At 41.0% G+C, this 22,692-nt stretch overlaps 1 protein-coding gene across 1 annotated transcript in view; it reads left to right on the top strand.

The window, feature by feature from the left end:
* LOC117513815 (forkhead box protein O6-like) overlaps positions 1-2,085 on the top strand; it is a 96,355-nt gene extending 94,270 nt beyond the window's left edge. Inside the window, exon 2 of the mRNA XM_034174045.1 lies at positions 269-2,085. Within this exon, the coding sequence (XP_034029936.1) occupies positions 269-1,996 (1,728 nt within the window). The 3' untranslated portion in view covers positions 1,997-2,085. The remainder of the gene's footprint in view (positions 1-268) is intronic.
* The last annotated feature ends 20,607 nt before the right edge of the window (positions 2,086-22,692 follow it).

Raw genomic sequence — 22,692 nt, 5'->3', positions numbered from 1 at the left:
CGGACCTATTTTCAGGTCATTTTAGGTTGGTTGAGGCTAACAGGGTTTTAGCTCAGTGCCAGGTACAGCTGTCCTTCAAACACATTTGTGTTTTTAATGTGCTTTCAATTTTTTGACACAATGACTTTGTTTGACCCAGACTTTCAATGAAGTTGTGAATTTCTCCTTCTTTGTTCAGTCTGAAAATAAAAAGATGCATGTGATATATAAAACGGTTGTGTTCATCTTTTTCTAACATCATATGTGTCTGTCTCTTGTATCTCTGCAGAATTCCATCCGACACAACCTGTCCCTCCATACGCGCTTCATCCGTGTTCAAAATGAGGGGACAGGAAAGAGCTCCTGGTGGATGTTGAACCCAGATGGCGGGAAAATGGGTAAAGTTCCACGCCGACGAGCAGTCTCCATGGATAACAGCACCAAATACCTGAAGAGCAAAGGCCGCATCAGAGGCAAAAGGGTTGGCCGCCCTGGAATGGGAGCTGGTTCGGCTGTGGTGGGGCTTCAGGGCTCCCCTGATCATGGCAGCCCACCACAAAAAGTCTTGCCAGGGTCTGGAGGTACATCTGGGACAGATGGAGAGTTTGAGACATGGACAGACCTCCACTCCAGGGCTAGTTCTTCAGCCTCCACACTCAGTGGACGTTTATCACCCATCCTGGCCGAAGGAGAACCAGAGGAACCAGAGGAGGGTGGACTATCCTGTTCCACCTCCCCAAATCTCTATCCCTCTCCATCCAGTGCTAGATCTCCATCTATGGGAGCAGGAAATCGCTGCCCTCCTCTGGAGCAGCTGCCTCAGTTGGCGAACTTGACAGGAGCCATCAGTCTGGATGAGCAACTAATGGAAGATGGTTATCATCACCATCATCATCAGCAACAACACCAGCAGCATCCCACTGTGGCTCGGCACAATCACCAAACCTCAGTCTACCACTACAGCTCTGCAATCAAGGGTCAGAGCTCCTACAGTGCAGGAGGCTATGGTGCAACAGGTATGGGGATACTGCGCCACCACTCATCCATGCAGACTATTCAGGAGAACAAGCCAGCTAGCTTCTCTGGAACCATGCGGGCGTACTCCAGCACCAATGCCTTGCAGAGTCTGCTAACAGGGAGTTCAGGTGGACAGCAATACTGTGCAAAGGACATGATGCTGGGACAGGAGAGGGAAAGCCTTCCAATGATGAGCCAAGCTAGTAATGGAGTAGGTTCTAGCCATCACAGCCATCATGCTGGCCACCACAATGGACATAACCACAATCACAATGGAACACACAGTCACAGCTCAGTTCATAGCCATAACAGAACTCATAGTCATACACCTAGTCATAACCACAACAGTGTACCCAACCACAGTCACAACTCACCACACAGCCTCAGTCATAATAGTCACAATCTCAGCCAGAGTCACAACCACACACCACCACGGGCCCAAGCTCTGGCTTCACGTGGCGGCAGCAGCAGCCAGCTGCAGACATACAACCATAAAGCTCCCTATCTGTACAGCCCTCCATCGCATGCTCACCTTCCTGGTTCAAACACTTTGCCCCCAAACCCAGCAGGTATGCTCGGCATGCCCCAAGACTCCTGTCATATAGCCACTGCCCCGCACCCATACCCCCGTCACAACCATTATGCTGACCCACAACACCAAGGCATTTCTAATGGACTGTACAACCACAGTCAAGGCATGGGGAGCAGTAGTGGTGGGAACATCTTCCATGGCTATCATCAACCTCACCCCCATGAGAGACTACCAGCTGACTTGGACATTGACATGTTTCACGGTAGCTTGGACTGTGATGTTGAGTCCATCCTTCTTAATGACATTATGGACTCTGGAGAGGAGATGGACTTTAACTTCGACTGCTCCTTAGCCCAAGGGGTGGGCATTGGAATGGGTATGGGCATGGGTGTGACCATGGGTATGGGGATGAGTGGACTAACTGGTCCACAGCAATCTCATAGCAACCAGAGCTGGGTGCCTGGCTGAGGACTAAGACAACACATCCCAGCTTCAGAAAGAACTCCATTACCCATGAAGCACTGTGCTTATCTGTGACATTCCTGAATTGACGCAGAAAACAGGACCAACACTCCCATATTTCTGTATTGTCTTGACAGCTCCTTTGTTGTTCCTGTGTTTTTTTTCCTGCTTTTCTCTGAGAAATCAAGTTTATGTCACATTAGGTTTTTTCCTCATATCAGCTATACTGTGATGACAATCTCTCCGCTGTGCTTGGCCAACGTTGCTTCTCATCTAACTTGAGAGCTGAACTCTCAATGCACTTTAATTCAAGTGAGTCAAATCTTGCAGTGCAGCATTTTCACAGAGCAGCTCAGGCAGAACTTGGTTCATTTTGGAAGGTGGGAGCAGCATTTGATGGTAACACATACGGAAATTGCAGCTGCACATCTTAACAATAGAATAGAATAGAATAGCTCTTGTCTTCTCATGTCCTCTTTCAAATCTATCAACATCAATTCTGTGGACAGTGCTTTATGCTGGCAAAAATAATCCTTGTTGAGGTGTGTATGGATGCAAAAATTTGTTGTAACACAATACAAAAATATTACAATGCTAATCCTTGTTGAGGTGTGTATGGATGCAAAAATTTGTTGTAACACAATACAAAAATATTACAATGCTGTTGTGAAACATGAAAACATAGACCACAGCATATAAAATTTAGACAAGACATTTACAACAAATATAAATCGACAGCTAGAAATTTCTTCCGTCAAGCATATAGATGGTTAAAGGAAACAACAATACTTGATTCAAAGTGGTAAGGAAGCACAATGCCACAACACCAATATTTCAACATATCAGACATGTTGAAAAATGTTACACTGGCTTTTAAACAATCAAGTCCATCTGAAGTCCATAAAATTGCCATTTTCCTACATATTAGTATGAGCCTAGAAATGTGACCTTGACTTTAATCATCTGATCTTAACCAAAATCAAATTACTTGATCAGTTATTGTAATGTACCTACCAAACGGGATTAGTTATTAAGATATCTTGCAAACATACATACAGACACTGGTACATAATTCAATTCAGTTCAGTTATACAGCACCATATCACAATAAAAGTCGCCCCAAGGTGCTATACATGAGCAATGTTTAAAGCTTACCCATCCATGAGCAAGCACATTGGTGACCATGGTAAAGAAAAACTCCTTCATGCGTTTTTTACTTATAGGGAGAAACCTCAAGAAGATCAGGCTGAGTGCAGTGACCATCTGCTGTGTCCATACTAACACGTAAAACATATACAGACACAAGAATGATCACAAGAGAGTCTATCTCTGGCAGTATTGCCAATAAAATGTGTGGTCACCATGTGCTGCCAGAACAGCTTCATAGTGCCTTGGCATTGGTATGTTTCTTAAACACTTCTGAAGTTATGGAACATGATTTTTCAAAAATGAAAATCAAAAAAATTCTGTCATTTGGAATTTGATGGTGGTGTTGAACATTAGTGTCTAAAACGTCAGTGTTAGAAAGCAACATGAGGTGTGGTCAGCCAGTGATGGTGCATTGGTATCATGTACAAGTACAATGCAATTGGCAGGAAAAAAAAAAAACTGGTCTCAATACTAAAGTTGTGGCATTTTAATGGTACAATACTCAGAATTATCCACCTTACATAAATGAGTTCACAGCACACATACAGCCTGCTTCTATACACAATAACACTGAACTGAAAACAATTAAATGAAATAACAGCAAACACTCGTGGGAAAATCTAAAACTTTACTTACCTTACTGATTTCACCTCAGAGAGCATTGGCGGAGACTGTCCGCTGGTGCACTCTGACACTTTGGTGCAGATCCATTTAATGCCTCACTCTAGTTTGCGTTCTAATTAGCAGTGTGAACAGCATCATCAGGTTTGTGACACACTCCATCATTTAAATTGATGAATCATGTTATGCCCTAAACAAGACCCCAAAGGATGATAAGCCTACTATATCCTATTTCACACTCAGATAATGTGCTCTCTCAATAGCAAAAATAAGTTGGACACACCCCAAAGAGCCTGGCACTATGCACCATAGATAGTCGGGATGGGGCCCAAAATGAGCGATATATTTTGTATGTCTAGATTGTGATCCGTTGTGGAATTGTGAGACTGAGAATGTTTTTAATGTAAAATCCCCCAAAATTTTGAAAAACAACAAAAAAAGGTAAATTAAAAACTAATTTTGCACAAGATATGCCATTTTAATCAAACAGATCTGAAACTACTGAGTGCTATGTGTTTTGATATATTTAAAATTACTTGTATTTTTTTTTTAAATCAGAATCCCTGTTATTTACAGATTCATATATTCAGACATCTGGCACCTCTACTTACCTCCTGGAAGCAATATTTATAAATACCCTTTTGTAACTCATTAGAGGACACTGTCAGTGCATCATTAAAGAGATACTATCATTACTGGCAAGCATGCAATTTGGAGAATTAAAACGTTATCTCACCTTGCCTCACCTGGATTCCTCTGCCAGTGGAGACAAAATGACCATTCCTCACGCCGAGCCATTACTACCGCTTGATTGAAATTCACCATCTTGCTTTTAATCTCCAAAGTGATGCGGCAATGATGCATCATTATTTTGAAGCTAAGGCATTGTGCCCCCCCACACCCCAGCTGTCTGACTGTCACTTGCCCCTCCAACTACATGCGCCAAGAAACAAAACTGTGATTAACGCCAAGTCAGTCTGCCTGCAGCCCTGCTCTGAGAAAACCGACGCGGCTGCCTGCTCGCAGAGGGTGCAAACTGAAAAGGTGGAGACAAGGACTATCGTTGCGGTCGGCACCGGTGTCCATGCTGTGTGGCAGTGTGTGTCTGAAAACAGGTAGTGAATTCGTACTGTAAGCCACCTCCATTATCTGTGTTTTACGTTGCCTTGTTCCCATGTTTTCACTGCGCACAGCCTCAGTGACAAATCATTAAAAGGTGCAATGAGAGAGACGTAGACTCAGATAAATCAATCAGCCAGTCTCTGTGAGGTTAATCTATGTCAAACAGGGTTTCAGTGCTCCACAGTGTCCACGTCCTCTTTTTCGTGTGTTTATTCGGTTGTCTTGTAGTTGTCGACATATTGTTGAAATTCTAAGGACCAACGAGGAAAGTGCTGAAATACCCAGAGTATAACAATGACATTCTACGCTGAAATGATGTTGGTGGTGAGGTATGACCTTCCCGTGCTCTGGTGCTGTGCGCCCCTCCCGTGAACACCCCGCTCGATTGTTTGCGAGTACGGGAGTCTGGAGCGTGTTTCTCGCTGGCCTTCGGAGAATGTAACAAAAAAAAAAAGGAGACACAGCTATTCTCTAGTTCCCTCGAGGAGATTCACTGCACTTGGTCTGCACCAAGTCCAGGACACAAAGGACACATGGGGGCCAGAGGTTAATGTCCCAGCCAAAGGTCAAGCACGGCACAGACTATCAGACCCATTACTGAGGTAAATACCTTTATTTCAGGGCTTTTAGGCACGCGGGTTCCAGTTAGCCTCTGAGTGAAATTTTCTAAAGTCATGTTATAATCTATGCTACAGACATTTAGCATTGCCCTGCTATTGGAAACAGAGCTATATATGATGTCTAATTTTCTTATATTTATTTATTAAAGAGATTGGTCTTTGTCACACCTAAATGTGATCGTTGTTTGAGTCGGCTCCTCTCCTTTCCTGTCTTTTATTACATTTTTTTTTTTTGAAGATGTCCCTCTCCTTTTGCCCTTTTACTGACTTTAATTTTGTACAAATCTATATATTAAAAATATTGTATCATAGTTTTTCAAAATCTCAAAAGAATATCAGTTTTGTTTGTCTATTTCTTTTTAAGAGAATGTATCTCATCATCTGGTGACTGTTAAATAAATGAAATTAAAGAAAAACATCTCTGACCATTTGTTACAATTTGATGCCTATTTTGGTTTGATTTTTTTTTTTTTTGTTATAAATCATGTGAAATTTTATGGATTTTGTGAACTTTTGACTGCTGCATAGATTTTATTCCTCATGTATACTATATACACGCATCATATACATATATACACCCATCAGAAACTTCATTTGGTGTGTCATTCAACTGTACATGAAGGCAAATATCAGCCAATCACAGAGGAGAAACTAAACTTATTAAGGCAGAGAGACAAGATAAACGGGAGCAGCATGGTGGCCAAGTGGTAAGTGGTCTTGCTTCCAAAAGGTTCAAGACCACCTCTGCCCATTATTGAGTCACGAAGGGCATCTGGCGTAGAACTTATGCCAAGTCAACATGCACAGATCCATGTCAGATCTGTGGGGACCCCGAGTGAAAAAAGGGAAAAACCGAAGAAAATACAAACAGGATAAAAATGAAAGTAAAAGATCACCCAGTGATTTACTGTAGTCTCTTGTTGTTTCCCTTTCCCTTTTCATTATTAGAGGGTTACTCCTTTGATCTCTAACATACTTGACCTTTCATCTTCCTAAATCTTGATTTTTGATCCTGGTTGTTAAACTTTCTTCCTGATCACTCATACTTTATCCTGAACGGTCATCTTAGATCTAAATCGCTGATGTTTCATCCTAATCACTCTTATTATCTTGATAGCCATGTTTGATTTAGAGTGTTACAACCTTATTCCACAATGGAGTAAATACATGTTTTCCCCTCAAAATTCTACTCACAACACCCATAATTTGCAAATTTATTAATAGTAATAATAATAATAAAACAAAGGAATCACATGCACGTAAGTATTCACACCCTTTGCTCAATACTTTGTTGATGCACCTTTGGCAGCAATTACAGCATCAAGTGATGATGCCACAAACTTGTCACACCTATCTTTGGGCAGTTTTCCCCATTCCTCTTTGCAGCACCTCATATAGCACCAAATCAAACAAAGCTACCTCAAGGCACTTCACACAAGCAAAGTCTAACCTTACCAACCCCTAGAGCAAGCACACAGGCAACAGTGGAAAGGAAAAACTCCCTCTGATGATATTGAGGAAGAAACCTCAAGCAGACCAGACTCAGACGGGTGACCCACTGCTTAGGCCATTCCAACAGTTACAAGGTTTTTACAAAGTTTAACAAAGGTGAAGAAGCAGAGAACAGGAAATCAAAACATGATATAATACAAAAAAAATATGCATTTGATGAGAATTCCACGCAGGCGGTTATGCCACAGGCAAGCGTCATCCAGCAGTCCTCATGCCGTCATTGGGCCTGTTCCCGCAGCAATGTCCATTGCAAGCGCAGACTGCAGTGTGCAGTTTGACAGTCCAGCACCCTGTCTTCAGTAGCTGTCCTGCTATCTGTACCTTGGACAGAGAGAAAAAGAGAAGAATCAGTCTCCCGGAAAAACTACACCTAAGGTCTAAATCATCAGCAGTAAATCAACAGGAAGCAGAGAAAATACTAAGGTGATCGTTGGCCGCTAACCCAAAGCTTCACTAACAGTCCCGGAATTTAGATACTGTTGAGGCTGAGACCTGTTCCATTACTAATAAAATGAATTTAAAAGGATAAGAAGCATAGTTCCATACTATACCAGTATGCTAGCCATACAAAAAGTAAATGCATCATAAGTTTGGACTTGAATGATTCTACAGAATTAGACAGTTTTATCTCCATAGGGAGATCATTCCACAAAACAGGTGCACAATGACAGAAGGCTCTGTGGCCCATAGACTTTTTATTCACCCTAGGGACACAAAGTTGTCCTGCACCCTGAGAACACAGAGCCTGGGTCAGTACATAGGGTTTAATTAGGTCAGATAAGTAGGGAGGTGCCAGTCCATCTACTGAAGGTAGATTTTCACACACAACCATCTCTAGGGTTTACAGAATATGGTCCAATAAAGAGAAGCTATCCAGTGAAGCTATTTCAGTGTCGATGAAAATGCCTTGTTGATGTCAGGAGTCAGAGGAGAATGGGCAGGCTGGGTGAACTGGCGACTGCATGATGCCATCATGTCAATATAATCGAACATCACTGAGGAATGTTTTCAACACCTTATTGAATCTATGTGAAGAATTAAGATAGTTCTGAAGGCAAAAGGGGGTCCAACCCGATACTAGCAAGGTCTACCTAATGAAGTGGCTAGTGAGTGTATGGTCAGACTGCAACACACTGATGCCAAATGACCACATTAATTCCAACGTCTTTGTGATCAGCTTTGCACATATTACAAGTCAAGTCTTGCAGCATGTGCTGCTGCCACGCATCTCTGCATCCGCCACTCCACGGAGCCGGCCCAGAGTCCTGGATGGAAGCCACCCAATGAGACAACTCATCCATCCTCACCTCTTGAAAATAACCGTCTATCTGCAGCAACCAGGTAAAACTCTCTCTCATCGCTGAAATCACAATGTGCGCTTGGATTTGCTCCCTCTGCTCAAAACTTGTTTTTGTGTCTTCTGTAACGCTAAGACCCTAACTTCTTGGTAGAGGTAATTACAGATGCATTTTTTTCAGTCATGTTCAACTTCTGTGTTACGCACCATGCTCTTTATACTTGTGTATTTTAAATTGTTGTAAGTGTATTTTTTATGTAACTTATTTATTGATTTTCTGAGTACCTAGTAGAATTGCAATCCTACTTTCATTGTTCTGTAATCAGTTCAATGACAATAAAGGCTTTCAATTCAATTCAGTGCAATGAGGCGCAAGATGCATTAATTAAAAATGGAACAAAACTGCACCTTCACAAATGTTTGCAAGTGTCAAGGTCAGACAGAGAGAGAGAGAGAGAGAGAGAGAGGGGGAGAGAGAGAGAGAGAGAGAGAGAGAGAGAGAGAGAGAGACAGAGAGAGAGAGAGAGACAGAGAGCGAGAGGAAAAATTAGGGTGAAGGTTTGTGTGTGGCCAGACAGTCAGACAGAAGAAGCAGCATTAGAATAATAGGTGTGTGTGTGTGTGTATGGCCTTATTATGGTTCATGAAGCAGTATAGTTTGGACACAGCTGTCCCAGTCCCATTGGAGACGTTTTCACAGGAGGAGTGTGCGGCGCTTCAGCGCTATACTGCCAGGCCCCAAGGGAGCACCCCCCCCCCCCCCCACCTCACTGCCTGCCTTACACACACACACATGCTACACATGCACATTTATATGCATGCATTTCAAAATACCACAAATTCACACATTTATACAAAGAAGCACACTGAGCAGTTATGAAAGCATGGGTGCAGCCTCGCACCCTCCTGCAGACATTTCTCACTTAGATGTACAGTTTTAATTGACTCCACTTGGCGAGTGCTATCTGCAGGGAGAGAAGTGAGAATTAGACGGCGCGGGAAATATATAGGTGTGGAGTGAGGAGGAGGGATAATATATTAATGCAAACAACTCCGAAAAATCCCAAACCCGTGCAGTCTGAGGAGCTGATTTAACGTGTTTGATAAGTTCATAAATCCACCAAAATGAGTGTGATTAAGTGTAAGTGAGACGTCAAATCTGGCATATGGCCGGACTCTCAATCTTTTCTCTCCTGAGAGAGAGGGAGGTTGAGAAAGATGGGGATGGGAGTCCAGTCCAGGTGCTGTGCCTGGAGGATGGTCTGCTCTCCTGTTCCTCATTATCAGAGAAAGAGAGGGAGATGTTACAGTGTCATTATTCATCCACTCAAGCAGCTCCTTCCTTGCTTGGTGCACGGATAGTGCTGCTTATACCGCCCTTGGAGCTAAATGCTGGTTGGGGACACTGCTAAGTGCTAGCAGACAGACAGACCCACCCAGGCAAAGCTCCAGGGTATGGGTGTCCTTGAGTGCTTATGAGGATTCAGCACTTCTCCCTTTCTGGCCAAGCTGCAAAGTGAAAAACTGCTATATATCCAAAATGCATTGTTCACAGAAATGATTAATTCACCTCCCTGGAAGGGAAGAGTTTGGTGAAATAGCTTCAGAGTAAGTGTCAAGCCAGCGAATGGGGCATTATTTAGGATAGAAATCTGGATGATTAGTTTTCATTGCTGCAGTTTGTGCAAAAGCTGCAGAAGATATAATAGTGACCATCCTTATTAAAGCATTAAACAGTGTCAGGTATGATATGTTGCAATGCCAGACACTATGCAAATTATTATTAAACTAGGATAGTCAACTACACTGAAAAAAGAGAATAGTTGAACCAACTTAAATGAATTGTTTCAATTGGTAATATCTAAATTAATTAGCGGGGGGTGATGGTCTAGTGGTTAAAGCGTTGGGCTTGAGACCAGAAGATCTTCAGTTCAAATCCCAGCCTGACTGGGAAATCACTAAGGGCCCTTGGGCAAGGTCTTTAATCCCCTATTGCTCCCGGTGTGTAGTGAGCACCTTGTATGGCAGCACCCTGACATCGGGGTGAATGTGAGGCATTATTTGTAAAGCGATGTGAGCATCTGATGCAGATGGAAAAATGCTATATAAATGCAGTCCATTTACCATTTTCAATTAAGTTGTTTGAGCTTAAGTTTGTAAGTTAGAGTTGATCTAACTTACTAACTTAAGTTCAAACAACTTAATTCATTCAGGTGTTACCAATTGAAACAACATTTTAAGTTGGTTCTTTTTTCAGGAGACAAGCGGTAAGCTTCAATGGATGATGATGAAGCCCACTTCGAAGAAGAAAATGTTGTAGGCATGAATGTCATGGTAATTTTGGGCTTTTAATGATGTCTTTGAACTGTTCTTTTGTCAGGATGGAATGATTGTACAGCATAAATGATTGAACAAGAGGTACACAAGTTGGGATTTATTTGGGATTTTCTCAAATCTAAACAGGGTCAAAATTATATATATATATACACACACTTATTAGACAAGTATATAGCTTATGTATATACCCTTGTCCTTTTTAGACAAGGGAATCTACAGATAATGTATTTTGGAATAATTTAAAATGCCATAATTAAGCTCTTTCAGCTTCTCCCTTTTTTTACTTGGGGTCACCACAGCAGATCCAATATACACCTTCTGTGGATCTGATTAGGCATAAGTACCTTGACACATGGTGAATGGACATGGGTGGTCTTGAATTGGGAACCTTCTGCTTTGGAAACAACCACAGCTAGAACACTGCCCACATTACAATGCCAAAAATTAGTTAAAAATGTTAATCACTATCAGTATATGTATTTGATGATAGTGATTTTGATATTTTTTAGTTCAGTAACACCATTAATTTAGTACATTAACTCTCACATACATCTGGGTGAAAAGACGGGTAAGAGTTGAGTGATTTAATATTATGTTTACAGTAATTTATCCTTTTGTTTTTAATTAATGGCATTCTGATGTTAAATTGACACGCCTCATCTATGATTCAGAAAAAGCACATTATACAGTAAAATGATTTTCCTCTGTGCTTTTCACTTGAGCAACAACCTTTTACATTGGATCTTGAAAAATCTTTAGAGCCAGTGTTTTAACAGAAAAGGGCATATCATTCCATAGTTTCATAGAACATAAAACAAAACTAACAGTAAACACCCAAAGAGAAACACAAAACTTCACCTGAGGCCTCATTCCTTCCCCTCAGGGAGCTCTGGTGGCTGCTCTCCTGTAAAACAGTTTGACTGTGCACAGATCTGTTAATTAATGGGAAAAAAGCTTTCATTGCTTTCTCAAGAGCAGTTCAACGCTCCAAATAAATATGTAGACATTGTTCGAGGAACTGTCTAAACTTAACCTCCCCCCAAAAAACATTCACATTACAGTATTATAGAAATGCTTGAGTAATTAATATTTTGCACAGAAAAGTGAAATACACCCATTGAGCAAGTTTACAATTGTGTTTTTTTTTTTTTTCTGTTGACACTGCTGTCTGATTAATCTGTGCAGGAGCATAGCGCTTTTCTTGAAATTAAAATAGAAATATTAATCACAGAATATGACATTTTTTATGCTGAAATTTGCCTCACAAAAGTGGAACAGTAATTTATGTTAACCTTAGCTATTTGTTGCTGAAAGTCTATGTTGCACAAAATCATCACCATCATCAAATCATCAAATGCTTATTGAGAGGAAAAAAAAAGGATTGCATAATCAACTGAAATGTCCCTTGGGTGTCCACAGCCACAGAGTTGTTTCTGATTAAAAGAAAATTACCTTCCAGGAAATCCTTCTATATTACTCTTCTTCCCACGTTATTAAACCAATCACTGTCCTTAATCATTCCACACCACCCCGCCCCACGTCTCCCCACTTGTCCCTGTTTCACCTTCTTTCTGCACAGACAGATCTAATCAGACATTTTCTCCTCTGCCATGATCCTCTCATCAAGAATGGGAGAAGAAGAGAGAATCCTAAAGCGGCAGTGACACAATTAATGTCAAATTAATGCCCCTGAGTCCCTGCACCACCTCACCTCAATCCAACTAATTTTGCACAGAATGTGTTTTAACACAATCCAGCCTCTCTCACACCACACGCCCTCATCTGACACGCAGGTGAGTTGATCTCAGCACTGTGTTGGTGTACACTGTGGCGTGTTAATGGTGGCTGGGGATGGGTGGAGGGTAGCAGAGTGCAGACTTGATTGGTGTCTCTAATTACATCTTGATACTAAAGTGTAATTAATGAGTTTGTGGCTGATGGCGAGAGCTCTGGAGCATCAGACTCCATCGCAGGAGATAAGAGCTGTTTGTGCCGAAGCCAAGCGAGCTCCCACGGGACTTGTGCACAGGAACACAGCTGAATAGTATTCAAAATACTCTTTCCACCAAGTGTAGCGCTGAGGTGAATTCAGGTAACATGTAACCTCCTTAATTTATCCAGAATGGAGCAGATAAGAAAAATGTAGACTTGTAAAACTTTGCTGAATTATTTAAATGTAGATTTTGCACATTTATCATTATCTTCAAAGACTAATTAATTTCTGGAAACAACATACAAACAAATCAAAAATAATTTTGTCAACCGAGGTCTAAAGTTCAAGATTTTTGCTGAAATATATTTCTACGTGATTTTTTTGGTGACCACAACAAGAGATAACAGTTATGGTCTAGCTTCCAGTGTAAAAATAAATAAATGAACATATATATATATATATATATATATATATATATATATGCTGTTAGCTACTGATTGACTGAGCAGTACATCAGTACTCGAAGACCAGGCAGACCAAACTGAGCACAGCCTGGACTGACATCAGAAGGCCTATGACTCAGTGCCTCAAACATGGATACTGGAGTGCCTGGCAAGATACAAGGCTAACACTGCACTCACAACCTTCAGCAGGAACTCATTGGGACTGTGGAAGATGTCACTGGAGGCCAACTCCAAGGCAATAGCACAAGTCACCATCAAGTGCGGAATATACCCAGGTGATGCACTGTCCCTGCTGCTGTTCTGCATGGGCCTCAACCCCCTCAGCCAACTGATCCACCTCACCAGTATTTATATTGAAGATATTGGGATGTCATTCAGATTGGATAAGTGTGGCAGAATGGGAACTATGATGATGCAAGAAGGTTAGCCACAGCCAAATACCTCCAGAAGGTAAAACAGGTGCTGAAAAGCCAGCTGGTAAGAATAAGATCCGAGCCATCAGTACAAATGCCCTACCAGTTGTCAGATACCCAGCTGGGATAATAAGTTGGCCACAGGAGGAGATAAATGGCACTGATGCCAAGACATGAAAACACCTCACAATGCATGGAGGTTTTCACCCAAAATCCAGTACCCTGAGGCTCTATGAGCAACGCAAGTAGGGAGGGAAAGGATTAGTGAGTGTCAGTGCCACAAGAGATGAGGAGCATCCATGAATAAATCAGAAAGATGCCGAGATCAGCTGCTACAAGAATGCCTCAGGTGGCTGAAGCCAGATGGTGATAAGGCACAGGAGGAGGAGATATCATGGAAGACAAGCCCCTCCATGGGATGTATCATTGACAGATAGAAGAAGTGGTTGACATCAAGAAGACCGACCAGTGGCTAGAAAAGGCCAGCCTAAAGGACAGCACAGAGTCTCTTATGATGCCAGCAACCGAACAAGTCCTCAGCGCCAGTTCCATAGAGGCAGGAGTCAACCACAGTCAACAGAACTCAAGTTGCAGGCTGTGCAAATTTGCACCAGAGACAAGTTCAGCTCATAGTAGCAGGATGCAAGATAGAAGCTGGGACAGCATACACTGAGAGGCACAACCAAGTGTCGTGTACAGAAACATCTGTGCTGCGTATGGATTAGAAGTAGATGGGAGGCACCACCAAAGGTGAGTGAGAACAACAGGGCTAAGGTCCTGTGAGATTTCAAATTCCAGACAGTGAAGCAGCTGCTGGTCAACCAACTAGACTTAGTGTGGGTTGACAAGGGAAAGAAAACCACAGTTGTGATCAATGTGGCAATCCTGGCTGACAGCAACATCAGAAAGAAAGAGCACAAGAAAACAGAGAAGTACCAAGGGCTGAAGGAGCAACTGGAGCAGATGTGGAAAGTAAAGTCTAAAGTGGTACAGTGGTAATAGTTGCACTAGGGGCTGTAACCCCCAAATTGGAAGAATGGCTCCAGCAGATTGCAGGCACAACATTAGAGGTCCCTATCCAGATGAGTGCAGTCCTAGGACCAGCTAAGGTACTGCACTGAACTGTCAAACTCTGAGGCCTCTGGTAGAGGACCCGAGCTTGATATGTATTTGATGGCGATTTGATTCCTCACAATGCGATATGATGAGATTTGGTGTGATATGATTAGGGATGGGTACTGAACAGATTTTATTGATATCGATGCCATTATCAATCTGATTCCTTATTGATTCCCTTATCAATACCTCTTGCGAATTTTCTGTGTACTAAAAGTAGGCTTTACAGGTTTTCTATGTCAACAACATTTTATTGAGTCTTAAAGTAAATAAATATGAAACTGGTCACTGGATCCTTAATCTCTGGAAATCAATAAAATCTGTAGCTTTTGTCAAAAGCATTTCCTTTCAGATATTACTGACACAAATGTAATTTGGTAGACTGAGCTGAGCTCTTACAGCTGGCTGCACTACACGTCAGGATGGAATTCATAAGAAATGGAGGGCACCTTATTTTGGAAGGAAAAAAGGGTTTGGTCAGTTGTAGTTTGTTTGTATTATAACGTTTCGAAAGAGGTGTCATTTGATTTAAAACAGCCATTCATGGACTATGTACACAGCTTTGGAGCTGTGCACATAGTCCCACAAAACAGAGGATATTATTATTTTTATTACTACTACTACTACTACTACTGTTATTATTTATTATTATTATTGTTTCCTTTACCCGATGGACAACTTCGGACTGAGCTCTTCACACCAGCTGGTGCTCACGCCAGAGAACCATCACGTAAAACTCCGGTGTCGCAGACCGAACAGTTCCCCATAAAAATCGGCCCACCCTGCCTTCACTGCGCATGCGTCATCAGCCGCATTTCACTGATTGTCACCTCGTTTCTGCTTCAAACTGCACTCCAGTCATCATCTAGCTCAGCGACAGATATCTGAAGATTTTATACAACAATAATTTCCACATAAATTCAGCATTATATCATCATAAAAGATGGTAGAAGGGATCAGAGCGACGTGGCTACACGGGATGCTAACTGTTGCGTTCACTGCGCGTCCATCATTTCAAAGCGTCACAGAATATCGCCTCATTTCTACTTAAATTGCCTCGTTTTTGCTTAAAACTGACTTTAGAATGATTTAAGAGGTTTTACCTTGTCATCTGATGGTTACAGTAATAATCCCATTAATCCACTGGATCGCTTTGGGTGAAGAGACTCCATCTCAGACGTGCTGCTGTGGTCCACAATGACACATGCACACTGGAGGCAGTGTTGATCAATTTTTAGGAGGGGGGGCGTTCGGTCTGCGACACCTGTGTGGAACAGAGGACAATTCTCGTTTCTTGCCCGCAACAAAACAAGAGTCCCAGTTTGTGACTTTAATCCACACAAAGATGACTTACAACTGACATCTTCAAATGGCTTTGAGAGGGGTTAATGAAGACTTTGCAGACCGAAGCGTCGCTTCAAGCTTCAAGCAGCCTGACTGCAGTCAGCAGTCAACATAGAGAAATGATCATTTCCCGATAAACACCCTCAGAAACAATGGCCGCTCCAGTGTCCAGAACTGAAGGACCGATAAGGGAATCATTAAGCAAAAAGGCTATTGATGTCATCATTTTAGTTGTGGTAGAAATGTTCTTTCTAGCTTCTGTCCGTGGTGCATTCAATGTGCATCGGAAAAAAAAAAAATCGATGCAAGCAGGCAGTGAGCAATGCAACACAATTCAACCTGTCAAATGAATCGATGCTCACTGAATGAATCGATGCACTCACATCGCACATGTTTGTATCTAGATACCAATTCGTATTGATTAATCTCCACATGCCTAATGAAAATGTTGTATATATATATATATATATATATATATATATATATATATATATATATATATATATATATATATATATATATATATATATATATATATATATATATATATATATATATATTCACCACATACTGATGTGCTTATAATGCGTGCTTTCAGGAAGTCAATGAAACCCTGGATCTTTGTCTTGATCCAGGACAATCTCAAACGCAGATGTTCTGATTCCCCATTCAGCTTCTCAAGTGCTGGAATTAGATTATTCAATGGTTCCACAAAGATCATAGCATCATCTGCAAAGTCAAGGTTAGTAAGACTTTTCTCACCATAAAGGCACCAAAGCAATTAGTTTCCTCAACCCTACCTAACACCCAGTCCATGTAAGCACTGAAAAGTATAGGAACCAGAACACATCCCTGATGAATGCCACACATCAGTTGGAAAAAGCCAGAGTTTCTGCACAGAATTCTTTTAACTTGTGTATAGGCTAGTTATGATGTCTCTTTATATTGGATGGGTTTTATTGTTTTTATTGTGTTTTTTGTTGTTTTTATCGTGCATTGTATCCAGTATATGAGTCCAAGATGAATTTTCCTTTTTGGGATAATAAAGTATATTGTATTGTATCATATCATAACTTGTTGGGAATTTGCAGATTCTCATCACCATGGTCAACAAATTCAAATGCCCATATATGTATTTCTTGTTTAAACCATGGATGTAAACAAGTACTGTCTTTGGCTCTACAAGTTGAACTCTGCTCTTCACACTTTTAATCAAAATTTCCGACACTCACTGACACACTGTTAAGATTTAAATACATTCAACTAACTATAATAGTTCAAGAGTTTAAATTATTTTAAATATGCAAAATAAAATTTGTTGATTGTTATATTAACCTAAAAAGGCCATTACTGTAAAGTTCCTAAATATTTTACATGTTCCTACATATATGCAGTGTGCATAAAATACTGAAAGTAACTTGAAATATTTTATCTGTGTTTGGTTAATGTGTTTTTCAGGAACGTGGATAAAACTGACTGAGGATCCTAACTGAAAAAAGCTAGAGTCGAGTTGGAGCAGGGAAAGGCATCTGGCAAGAAAGCTCTTTCTCAAGACCATAAAAAGCACAACCAACAAAGAACTGGGGCAAAAACAGATACATTATCAAACTGTATACAGTTAAACGTCTAATAATTTTGACAAGATAGTATGAATTAATGTATACTAACAGTTATGGTCAGACATTTACATTGACTGATCATGGAGAGGAATGTTACGGCAACAATGAATCGTCAGTTATTTCTTTGCATTATTCCTTTTTCTGGGACAGAATGACTGCAATACACAGTGCCGATTTTAAAAGAATTTGCTGCAGACGTTTACTTTAGGTTTGATTTTCTGACATCAACACAATGTCACAAGGATACAAAGGGTCAAAATGTAGACTTTTAATTCAGACGTACTGAAAGTTACAAAAAAAAAAAAAATTAACTTGCCAAGCCCTCTTAACTTCCTATTAGTGACCATGATTGACTACAGCTGGTAGCTTCTCTGGGCCAACAAAAAAAAGGGTTTGTCTGACAGCACTCATTGGATTGGTCAACACAGAATACAATGGGAAAGTCCAAATGTTTAGTGCAGATTTTAGAAAAAGGAGCTTAGATTGACACAAGTCAGGTATGTCTCTTAGATCCATTTGTAAAAAAAATACACATTGCCACATTGCCAAGGTCTGGAATAAAACCCAAGTTGTCACCCTCAGCTATTTACATTGGATGGTCAGGCACAAACCAGTAACCACCAAGTCACAAGCCTGCCATGAACTGGAAGCTCCTAGAGTATCAGAGCAACTCAGTAAAACCTCAAAACATTGGCTAAACTGTTAAAACTTGCACACAAATGGGTGTTCCAACAGGAAACTGACCAAAACATATATCAAAGCTCATCAAAGAATGGATAAAGCTGGCTAACATTACGCTTTTAGAACTGACTCCCCAAAGTCCTGATCTCAACCTGATCAAAAATATCTAGACTGTATTTAAAAGTCAACTCCATGCCAGCAAACAATAAATTGAATGGAAGTCTACCAATTCTGCCACACACAGGCCACTTTATTAGGTACACCTTGCAAGTACCGGGTTGGGCCCCCTTTTGCATTCAGAGCTACTTTCATTCTTCATGGCATACATTCAACAAGGTGTTAGAAACATTCCTCAGAGATCATCCATACTGACATGATAGCATCACGCCATTGTCACCCATTCAACCACTCTGCCAATTTCCCTCTTACCTCTGACATCAACAAGGCATCGCCACCCTTTTGTAAATGTATGATGTGGAATCATTCTGTCCCAGAAAAAGAACTGTTCAAAGAATCATTTCCATGATATTCATGCTACTTAGATGTGTATGTAAACATTTGACTAAACCCTAATCATCCAAGTTAATGTTAATTTGGTGCACAACTTTTAAGGATGAGCTAGTTGGACCTTTCCAGGTTGAAAATGGACTTAAAATGACCTCCCAAACCTACTGACAATTTTTAGAAGATACATTCTTCAAGCAGTGATCTAGAAAAAAGACTGCAACCTTTAAGAAGGCAATGTTTATTATAGTTAGCTATTGTAATTTGGGATATTTCATATCCTTCATAAATTTATTATAAAATTTACCAAAATATATGTTTTATTTTCATTTTGTGGAATTTCGGCTTGATTATAGGGCTATTCCACAGAGTGCCATTCCTTCCTATTTAATACTGAATAGCAAATTGGAGCACATTTTGAAGCATCAGAGTAACTTCTTGATCCATCTTTGTTAATCTTGAACAAACTAGATTGGTATACATAGTAGTTACAACCATCATCGGCACCAGTTTTAAAATCGGGATAAAATGTTGTAAACCTTCAAACATTTCATTCTGATTCTCAAAACTGTTGATAGTACACACTACCTTCCGGATATTTGTAGTCAATCACATTCGATCTTATTTCATTTTTGTACTTTTTTGGATTGTGGGCATTTGTAGTAGAATGGCACCCTGTGGAGTAGCCCTATAAGGGTTGATTTATCCACAGGGACAGCACTCGTAGTTTCCCATAACGTACTGTGTCTGCAGAAAGTATGTATTGTGCTCAAACTTGCAGAATGTCTGGCATGGTTCTTATCAAAATTTGGCAAAATGCCCCTAAAAATAAAAATGATTGCACTTTGTAAGGATTGGACAGACTCTGATTGTGTTATCCTGCTAACAAACAAACAATAACGTCCTTGATGGAGATAATAATGGTCAACGTGTCTGACACGGTCTTCACTGTCGGAGACTAAGTTTAAAGAGGTACTTGTTGTAATCTAGTAAGAGACCTGATTTGTGAAAATCAGCAGACAATAGACAAAGCTTGAAGGACAGTGCGTGTGTTGATCAGGGAGAGGTGAAGCTTAAAATGTGTGTGTGTGTGTGGGGGGGGGGGTGCTGACTGTAAACGGGGGCAGATGCGATGTCGTTAATGAAGCTTGCAGCCTAAAGCTCAGTGTGTGAGCACATCATGTGCATGAGAGATGTGTGTATTTTCATGTGAGTGAGCCAGTCACCCTGTGTGCAGTCTGACTTGACCCTCAGTAAGCCTGTCTCCTGGAACCAATGGGCCCGAGAGAGCCAGAGCGAAAGAGAGAGAAAGCAGGCAGGAGGCAGGCGTCCAATAAAAACAGCGAGGAAGCGTTGAGAAAAGGCGGCGCCTTTCACTCAACTGAATAACTGGGGCAGACTTTCAGCGTGGCTGCTAACAAGCTCTCTGTCTCTCTGCCGCGCTCTCATTCTCACTCTCCCTGCTTCCTTTCATTTGTCTCTTTCTCGTTATCCCTCCATTTCTCTCGCCAGCGTGGCACTTTAATGAACAAAGTGTGCGCGCACATTGGCCAGGTTATCCATGTAAAGCGAGAGAATGGCAGCGAGAGAGAGACTCCAGATTTTCACAATGAGATCTCTTTATAAAAGCAAGTTAAATGCTAGCAACTGCTCCGTCAGTGTAGCTTCTTAATGCACGTTTGTCATTAAGTTTGGTTGCCATAACAACAAAGCTAGTAGCGTGAGACTATACATGTGGATAACAATTGCTAATAGTCATCCCTTACCAAAAAATAGTACTTATAAGTATATAAAAGTAAACTAGAAGTATACTTGAAACATACTTGCATATACTACTTTTTGGTAAGGGATAGTAACTTTATTTTTAATCATCCACCATTTTCAGGTTTCAAATCCCGCAAAACCTCAGAGAGGTCGCTGCGCTGCCAGATCTCAGTAACATTGAGAACTGCATTGAGACGCTTTGATTACGCTGCATTTTAACTGCTGCACGCGGACAACAGCATTAACATCGCAACATAAAACTATTTTTATATTGTGCCTAAAACGCTTCTGAATATATTCTCCGGGTTTATAGACGTTTTTATTGTGTTTGTTTTATGTAAACATGTGAGAATCACAGGCTGTCTCTCCGTTATTTTCAATGGGAGCTGCTGTGAGCTACGCTCGCTTCCTGTTCATGTCGTTCTGGGGGAAAGTGAAGTTTGCTCTTTAACGTCTTGATTATTGTTCTTTGCAACACTGTTTGTCCTCTTTGTTCCAGACTAATATATATAATAGGTCTGAAATTCGGTTTGCGTTTATTAAATTCCACACAGATTAAATGTAACAGACACGGAGTATTCGTTATAATTGTTTTAGTAAGTTTTCAGGGTATCATACATGCAGTCTCTTATTAACGTGATGAAAAGCATAAAAATACATTTTTGAAGTATAATATTAATTTACAATTGTGATCATGTGGATTCTCTATGTTGTTTTGACTGCAGTGACTCTCTGGCACACAAGGGATTATGGGATAGATGAAAACCCTGGATAGCTAGATCAGTAGATAGCTGGATGGCTAGATAGTACAGGTGGAAAAAATATCAATACAGTATTGCGATATTAAACGATTATTAACCAAGCGAGAGGTCTGTACGGGGAAATACCACACCGAGGTGTTGACAGTACGAAAAACACAGAGGTCTGATTTCCCCATACAGACCAAGCAAGCAAGGTTAATAATTTGTTTATTATATGGCTATTATATACATAAACATGCAAACTTACAGTATCGCCCAAATATGCTGCTAACGGTGTTGGGCTCGTTCACTTTCTTCACCTCCACTATCTTAACAGATGGTCCGGTCATTAGCTGGTAAGCTTTCAATCTGTGTGTTTTTTCTGATGCGGTTTAAATTTACTCCATTATTTACATTCCTGTCCAACTTGGTTTTTCTAATTGCGTTTTTAGCTTGCTGGTTAGTAACAAAAATATGCGTTGCGGACCGATTGCCATATGGTTACCGTTGGAAAATATCCAACCGGTAATCAGCCAATCACAGCGTGTGTAGCACCGTAGCCATCTAATAATTGATTTTAGAATATGAGAATCGATTTTTGAAGGCCAAATTCAATTCCTTGTTGAAATGAAGTAGAAATGCAGTATCATTTTCATTCAGTAGAGGGCGCAGTGCATTGTGGGCCTCACACAATCCACTGATGTGAGGTCACCTCTGTTTCAAACAGTCATAGGAGGGCAAAAACTTAAAGATGGGGTGAGTCTTATATCCCCGTCACACATAGCCAGAATCACGCAGAATGGCAAATCGGGGGAAAACATCCAAAAAGTGTCGGGTTTCAGTCCCAAAACATTCTGACAGCCATTTGCAAGAGTCCACACGGTTGGTCAAAACTGGCCGGCGGCCCCAGGTGTGATGCACATGTTCAAATGGGACACCTATCCGACACCGGTCCATGTGCAATCTGAGCACCATCTGACCACAATTTGCATATTATGATGGAGGCAAAACAGGATCCGAAATGATTTGAGCGCATACGAGGAAACCTTGAGATGGATCTGTCACCGCAAAGCCTGCCGGTATGACCTGCACGTGCCTTGTATAATAATGCCCAATGCCCCCCCCCCCGGAGTACAAAGAAACTGTTGAAATGTATGTGGCACGCTTCATCATGATAATAATGATGAATTATTACCATGTACAGTGAATGTGAACAGCGGCTATCGAACCGAAAGCACAATGCGCTACTGCGTGCACGCCACAAATCTGAACAGGCTGTTATATCCACAATAGACCTCACAGTACAGATATTTGTCCATTTCTTCCCATGGGTGACATAAATAACTGAACTATTGTCACCATCACATCTCTATAACACAGGCAGCTGCTCCTCTCTGTGGTGCGCAGTAATGCGTCATTGCACGCATCAGGCTTGGAGCTGAACGGCTCTGACCGCTGTAATATAT

Source organism: Thalassophryne amazonica, chromosome 7, assembly GCF_902500255.1.
Source record: "Thalassophryne amazonica chromosome 7, fThaAma1.1, whole genome shotgun sequence".
NCBI classification, from domain to species: domain Eukaryota; kingdom Metazoa; phylum Chordata; class Actinopteri; order Batrachoidiformes; family Batrachoididae; genus Thalassophryne; species Thalassophryne amazonica.
The sequence above is the reverse complement of the archived record's forward strand: the minus strand, read 5'-3'. Positions and strand labels throughout refer to the sequence as shown.